The sequence below is a fragment of the Sorex fumeus genome, unplaced genomic scaffold (assembly GCF_029834395.1).
Source record: "Sorex fumeus unplaced genomic scaffold, SorFum_2.1 ptg000063l, whole genome shotgun sequence".
In the NCBI taxonomy this organism is placed as follows: domain Eukaryota; kingdom Metazoa; phylum Chordata; class Mammalia; order Eulipotyphla; family Soricidae; genus Sorex; species Sorex fumeus.
This window is the reverse complement of record NW_026606120.1, coordinates 44,303,351-44,310,748: the sequence shown is the minus strand read 5'-3', so window position 1 is coordinate 44,310,748 and position 7,398 is coordinate 44,303,351. Positions and strand designations below refer to the sequence as shown.

Sequence of the window (7,398 nt, the reverse complement as noted above, 5' to 3'; positions counted from 1 at the left end):
GATTTGCATTTTCATGATTAATGATATTGGGATCTTTCCATGTGCCTGGTACCTTTTTTTTTTGGTGTTTGGTTGCTTGGTTGCTGCACCTGACTATGCTCAGGGCATTTCCTGCCTCTATATTCAGGCTCACCTGACATTTTCCCCCTTGATTTTGTATCTGGCAGTAGAGACGAGGCTACTTGAATGTTTCTATTTACTTTATTTTTAAAAAATAATTTGTATTGATTTACAATGCTGTTAATCAGACTTTTCATGCATACATCATTCCAACACCAGAGAGCTAGCTCACTTTCGTCAACCAGTGTCCCAAGGACTCCCTCCTACTCTCCTTATTGCCCCGATGTAAGCTCAGTTTGATAGACAGAATCTTCCAATGATTTAGGTTACTTGTTGTTCTCTTATTATGTTTCTTCCCTTCTCCACAATATACGAGCAATCTCTTTGTGTGCCTGTATGTATGTGTGTATGTGTGTGTAACTGACACCTATAAATATACAGACCAATAGAGCTAATCTCCTGAAATTCCCAAAATTATAAATAAAACTTTTTTTCAAAAACTAAATGTGTTTTTAGAGGCATAATAATTTAAAAGATAATTCTGTGCTTGTACATTTTAGAATTTATGTGAAATTAGTAAAATCCAACAAATGTAAAAATTTTTTAAGAATGGAGAGAACTAAGAAAATTTGAAGTGGAAAATCTGAATAAGCCTATAAAAATTTTAAGTGTGTTTTATACTAAGGGAATATTGGCTTCAAATTAGAAAATATTATATTATAAATACTGCTTAAGTGTTTTTATTAATAAGTAAAATTTGTAACAGAAATCTCTATGGATGTATAGAAATCCTTTATCAAACATAGAACATTCATTATAAATGAGACATTAATTTATTACTGTGAGTGTATAAAATCCCTTAGCAAACAGGGAGTCAATTTCTTCCCTCCCTCCCTCCCTCCTTCCCTCCCTCCCTCCCTCCCTCCCTCCCTCCCTCCCTCCCTCCCTCCCTCCCTCCTTCCCTCCTTCCTTCCTTCCTTCTCTCCCTCCCTCCCTCCCTCCCTCCCTCCCTCCCTCCCTCCCTCCCTCCCTCCCTCCCTCCCTCCCTCCCTCCCTCCTTCCTTCCTTCCTTCCTTCCTTCCTTCTGTTTCCCTTTCATTTTGAAGGGGGGGGGGTGGTGGTACACCTTGTGATGCTCATAGTTTTCTCCAGGTTCTGTGTTCAGGGTTGACTTCTGGCGGGTCTCTGGGTCCACATGGGATGTGGGAGATTAATCCTGGAGCAGCTGCATTCAAGGCAACAAGCTGGGATCTTGTCCTGTCATTTAAAGAAGCTCCTTAACACTTTTTGCAAAACTGGCTTCAAGGCTAGGAATTCCCTAAACTGTCACCTCTCCATAGTTCCTTCAAATATGAGTTATAATCTGGTTGGATATAGTATTCTTAGTGATGTGTTCATTTCATTGTGTTTTAATACTGCATCCTTTTTTCCCCTCTTCTGCTTTGTAGAGTCTCATTTGATAAATCTGCTGTGAAACTTATGGGCTTTTCTTTGTATGTAAGTTCCATTTTTGATCTTGCTGCTTAAAATATTCCATCTCTGTATTTGTTCTTAGTCATTATGAGCACAAAATGTCATAGAGTTATTTTAGTTTAGTCTATTTTATATGGGACTTTTCAGGGGTCTTGTATTTGATTGCCAGTATTTCTCAACTCTGGAAAGTTCTTTAAGTATGATTTCTTTATCCATTAGTTCTTCATCAAATTTGTCTCACTGTTCTTGAGGGACTCTGATGATTTTTATATTGTTCCTCTTGAATTCATCCAATAGTTCTCTGGGTGCTGTTCATAGCCCCCTCCACGCTGAATTTCCCACATCTTCTATTTTCTAGAGGCTTCCTCAGACTCATCTTGGAGTTTCTTGAACTTTTCCTCAGCTGGTGTTATTCTATTTTATTATTGTTTGTTTTGTTTATTGTTTTGGGGGCAAACCTGGGCTGTGCTCAGGGATTATTCCTGGCTCTACATTCAATGATCGTGCATGGTGGACTTGGGGAACCATATAGGGTGCCAGGTATTGAACCTGGGTTGTCCATATGCAAGGCAAATGCCCAACCCACTGTACTATATCACTCTGCCCCCCACCCCAGGATTTTTTGTTTTTAACATCACCTACCATTCTCTTCATTTCTGTCATTTCTGTTTATAGATTTCTCATTTTGACTCTCATACTTTCTCATGCTTTGATGATTACCTGTACCATTGTTTCTTTGAGCTCGTTGAATATCCTTACCCTCGTGTCATTAACATAATATTGTGAGGGTTTACAGAGCTGGTTGGTGTTGGTTGCTCCTTTCATGTATTGTTCTTGCTCAGTGAATGTAGTGAGTTTCTATGCATCTTTCTCATTGGTTTTCCAGTGTTTTTGCTGTGTTGGGAGTGAATATTTGTACTCTGAGGGATTCGTTGGGGGTTGTTATTTTTCTTTGTCTCCATCTTAACACTGTGACAGGAATTATATCTGTGAGCAGTGTGAGATTTGAAATCTGTTACTTCAGGAGCTGTGATGTGGGCCTATTGTGGTGGAGGCTACGTGCAGAAACTACTGCATCTAGCCGGAATGGAGGGGATTTACCACCCATTTTGAGTAGAGCCAGTGATCTCAGCCTGAGGTTAATCTTACCTTAGGAGGGTGGAGCAGCAAGCAGATGTTCAGGAGCTGGGATATGAGTCCATTAATATCAATTTTAAAGACCTAATAATCTCATTAAAATTTTCAAAAATTTATAATTTAAAAATTTTCCCAATTATAAGAAATGTCTGTTCAATTAAAAGTTTTTTTTCTATTTTAGGGACTTTCATATAAATTAAATTTTGAATATTAATTCTATATAAATATTTAGTATTTCTCCTTGGAGACTACTCTGCTGATACATTGAAGTTATACTTTAAATTAATATTGTCATATTTTAAATTAATGACAACCAATAAAAGGGGGGAAAGTGTTCGTACAAAATCTTACATAAATTTCTATTTCTTATATGATAACAGGAAATAAGTTAACAAGATTGAAAGATGACTTAGTTAGGATAACTTTGACACATTTTCTATGAAGTCTTATAATAAGGATGTTTTATTTCTCCAACTGAATATATGTAACCCTCAGTTGGTTCTGCAAATGAAAGAGACAGGATTTTCATATATGAGTCTTACTCAAGGACTGACATCACTTTTTACTCAGAACTTTAGTGACTCTTGTTTTGAGTAACATTACAGAATTTTTACTTTCAAGTCCAAATAATTTGACCCTCAGTTCCATTTCTTTCTTCATATTATCCTCCAATTCCTCTTCCTCCTTGTGCTCAAAACTTGTACTCTCCATCTCTGACCCTGTTTAGGGATTTAAGTACCAGGCTTTTAGTTTTCCTCAATATGATTTTCCTGGTAAGATCCTAAATGGCATTTATAGTCCATGGCATTCTTCCTTTGAATTCTCAAGTGTGTGTGTATTCAAGTCAGTTTCTGAGATTTTGTAGGCTAGAAATCTAGAAATTATGATTTATTCTTTGTTGTTACTGATAACTAAAAAAGTTGCTAGTACATAATTTTACCAAATAATTGTGTTTTTGTTATATTGATTATTGATTTCTGGAAGAATGGATAACAACTGTCTTTGGAGAGTATTAGATTTTTGTCTTGATAGATCAGAACAGGGACAGTCTGGTATCTGAGAGTGTTGAAGGCAGCTGAATGGGTGGAAAATGTCCAATATTCTATTGAATTTTAACAAAGGAAGTCATATAAGTCATATTAAATAGAAAATGTCCTGGTGTTCGCATTGCTTTGCACTGATGTAGTTTGAGAAGGAACTTATCTGTGGACTTGAATAAATGGATGAAAGTCCATCATTCCCCTGAGAGTACAACTGAAAGAAAGACTTAGAAAAAAGAAATTTGGCATAGAAGGGAGGGTGGAAGTGTAGAATAATAAATAATTTTGAATCAGAGTAAATTTTATACCTCACATTCTGCAGAATATTGCAATTAGTAGGTTTCAATTAGAATAGACAATGAACACAGGCTATGATCATACAAATACACTAAGGTCATTGTTTCCCTTTTCTAGAATTCAAAGAATGGCACATATGCATCAATCATTTAGAGTGAAATATGCTTAGTGAGTGAGAATAAGTCTCCATCAAGATCCGTTAAACTGCCTCAGGGCTCATGGCAGGAGGAAACCAGAGTGGCAGCTTTGAGCTCCTTCTCTGGGGACTCTCAGAGCAGCCAGAGCAACAGCGTGTCCTGTTTCTGGTGTTCCTGTGGATGTATCTGGTAACTGTGACTGGAAACCTGCTCATTGTCCTGGCTATTTTCACAGACAAACGTCTTCACACGCCCATGTACTTCTTCCTTGCAAGCCTTTCATGTGCAGACATTCTCTTCACTTCCACCACTGTGCCCAAGGCCCTGTTGAACATCCAGACCCAGACTAGGTCCATCTCCTATGCAGGATGCATGGTCCAACTTTACTTCTTCTTGACTTTTGGTGACATGGACAGCTTTCTTTTGGCCACAATGGCTTACGACCGCTATGTGGCCATCTGCCACCCTCTTCACTACACAATGATCATGAGCCCCCGGCGCTGCACACTCTTAATTACTGCCTGCTGGACGCTTACTAATCTTGTAGCCATGACCCACACTTTTCTTATATTCAGACTTACATTTTGCTCTAAGAAAGTGATTCTTGATTTCTACTGTGACTTGGGTCCCCTAATGAAGGTGGCGTGTTCTGACACTCAGGTCAATGAACTTGTGATGCTTTTTCTCGGAGGAACAGTCATATTAATTCCCTTTACACTTATTCTGGTCTCTTATATTCGCATTGTTGCAGCCATCCTCAGGGTGCCCTCTGCCCAGGGGAGGCGCAAAGCCTTCTCTACCTGTGGGTCCCACCTTGCTGTTGTTGTTCTGTTTTTTGGGACAGTGATCAGGGCTTATCTGTGTCCCTCATCTTCTGCCTCCAACTCTGTAGAAAAGAATACCGCAGCTGCAGTCATGTACACAGTTGTGACTCCCTTGTTGAACCCCTTCATTTATAGCCTAAGAAACAAGGACATGAAGGGAGCTCTGGGGAGACTTCTCAGGGGCAAAGTCTTTATCCTGAGCTGCAAGTAAATTCTGTGCAGAACCTGTCAGCTTCCCCTCTTTCCTTGAATGAGGAATTTAGAGAATGTTCTACCTCGTGTCACATTTCTGAATCTCATGTGTGCCTTATTGCCATTCCCTGCCTGAATCCATATTATGTGTTAGATATTTTAAAGAAAATCAATAATTTGTATCATATGCTAATGTTTCTCTGTTAAACTACTGATCAAGTAATTCATTTGTTTTATACAGTAACCTCTCACAAGGAGGACCGTCTTATGCACTGGCCATTAATTTGAAAGTATGCATTTGTTTTTTATTTAGTTTATGAACTATTGATCAGTGAATTCATAGAAAGTTGGTAACTTTTCAAAATATTAACAAGTAAAGTTAACATTGGATGGTAAAAGTTTTTAACTTTAAGTAAAATTGGTATATTTTTCCCAAAGTTGGAATTTAAAAACATGTATTGCTTTAAGGTTATGAGTAAAATATCTTTAGAAACTAAAATTAAGCCCTGAAAATGACATTACTTTTACTAAAATTGTTTTATGAACTATTAATGATAAAATCACAAATCTTAAGTTATAAATTATGAAAAGTAGTGTTCAGATAACTTTCCTTTTCTACCTAAGCCATGGCTTACTGTGAATATGGATTTTTACATTTGCAGTAAAGGAATTTTATCTCTTCTAAATGTTCTTTCAGTTGAAACTTGGGACCTTCTTACTCAACCAAAACTGAGCCAAAATAATTAGAAATTACAGTTTTTTATTTTTACAGTGTAAATTCTGAATTTTATGCCAAGACTAAGATTGAATGAACATGATTGAGTAAGATGAGAAATGATTCAATTTTATCAAACATCTTCATGATGAAGTTGGTCATCAGGAGTACCAGATCCTAATCTAAACACCTCCCTTTTCTTGGTATGGCTTTTCTTCTGTGAAATGAAATTAAAGGTACTCATCCTGCCTATACAACTGTTTTTGTTGGGGGTGGGAGTGGGATGTTTGGGGAGGAGGTAAATGGCCATGATATGCTATCATAAAAGAGCAACTATAACCAATTATAGTTTTCAAAAGTTGTATATTTAAGAAGAAAGCAAAGGAAAGCAAAGGAGAAATAAAATTCTTGATACAAAAGAAAATGGAAATTTGACATACCATAATGTATGTGTTACAGTAAGAGCAGTTCTGTGAGAGAAGTTTGTAGCAATAAAGCAGACTGCAAGAAACAAAGAGAATGACCGGCTACCTTCTTCCACATGAGAAATTAGGAAAGAAGGCTAAAGGAAGTTGAAACTTAATGGCATAAAGGGACAAATAAAGATCAGGGGCAAGTGAATAATGATTAAACAGACTAAAGAAAAAGATCACAGAGGCGTTAAATTGGTTCTCTGAAAAGATGAACAAAACTGGGAAAGCTTTGTCTAGAATCAGAAAGAATAAAAGGGAAAGAATAAAATAAATCAGATATTGATGAGGAGAAAATACAATTGACATTAAAGAAATGCAAAAGATCACAAAGCACTGCTATGAATACACCAGCAAATTTACAACCTAACTGGAGAAATTTCTAGAACAATACATGTTGCCAGGCTGAACTTTGATTAAATATAAAATCAGAATGAAACAAATACCAGCAAGGAGATTAAACAATCAATACAAAAATGTTACGTAAAAGTCCAGGAAAATATGTCTTTCTGGGAAATTTTTATGAAACATTTAAAAAAATTATCACTTAATACTTCTCAAACTCTACAAAAACGTTCAACTGTAGAAAATGCTTCCAGATTAATTTTATGAGGATATTATCACCATGTTAAAATTAGGTGATATCTGAAAGAATCTGACAAACCATTACCACCACCAAAAAATAGATGAAAAATTCGAAACTATATTTGCCAACTGAGTTAAAACATGAAAAGAATCAAACACTAAGATTAAGCATAATTTATTTAGGGATACAAGGATGGCTCAACATTTGCAAAACATATGATATATCACATCAAGAAAAGGAAGTTTAAAAGTCATATATGAGCATCTCAGTGGAAGAAGGAAAAGCAAAAGTTGACAACATTCAGCATTCATGTGTGATAAAAACATTCAACAAAATGAGCTGCAAAATAAATACTTCATAATAGTAGAGACCTAATATTACACTTGGAGTGATAGCACAGTATCACTGTGTAGTGACACTGGGTAGGGTGTTTGCCTTGCACTCGGCCGACCCGGGTTCAATTCTTT

General features: G+C 36.6%; 1 protein-coding gene across 1 annotated transcript; it reads left to right on the top strand.

Annotated features, from left to right (window-relative positions):
* Positions 1-4,222: 4,222 nt before the first annotated feature.
* Positions 4,223-5,179, top strand: LOC130036034 (olfactory receptor 1P1-like). Its single transcript, XM_056128005.1, has one exon. The coding sequence runs from the start codon at positions 4,226-4,228 to the stop codon at positions 5,177-5,179; it is 954 nt and encodes a 317-aa protein (XP_055983980.1). The 5' UTR covers positions 4,223-4,225.
* Positions 5,180-7,398: the final 2,219 nt, after the last annotated feature.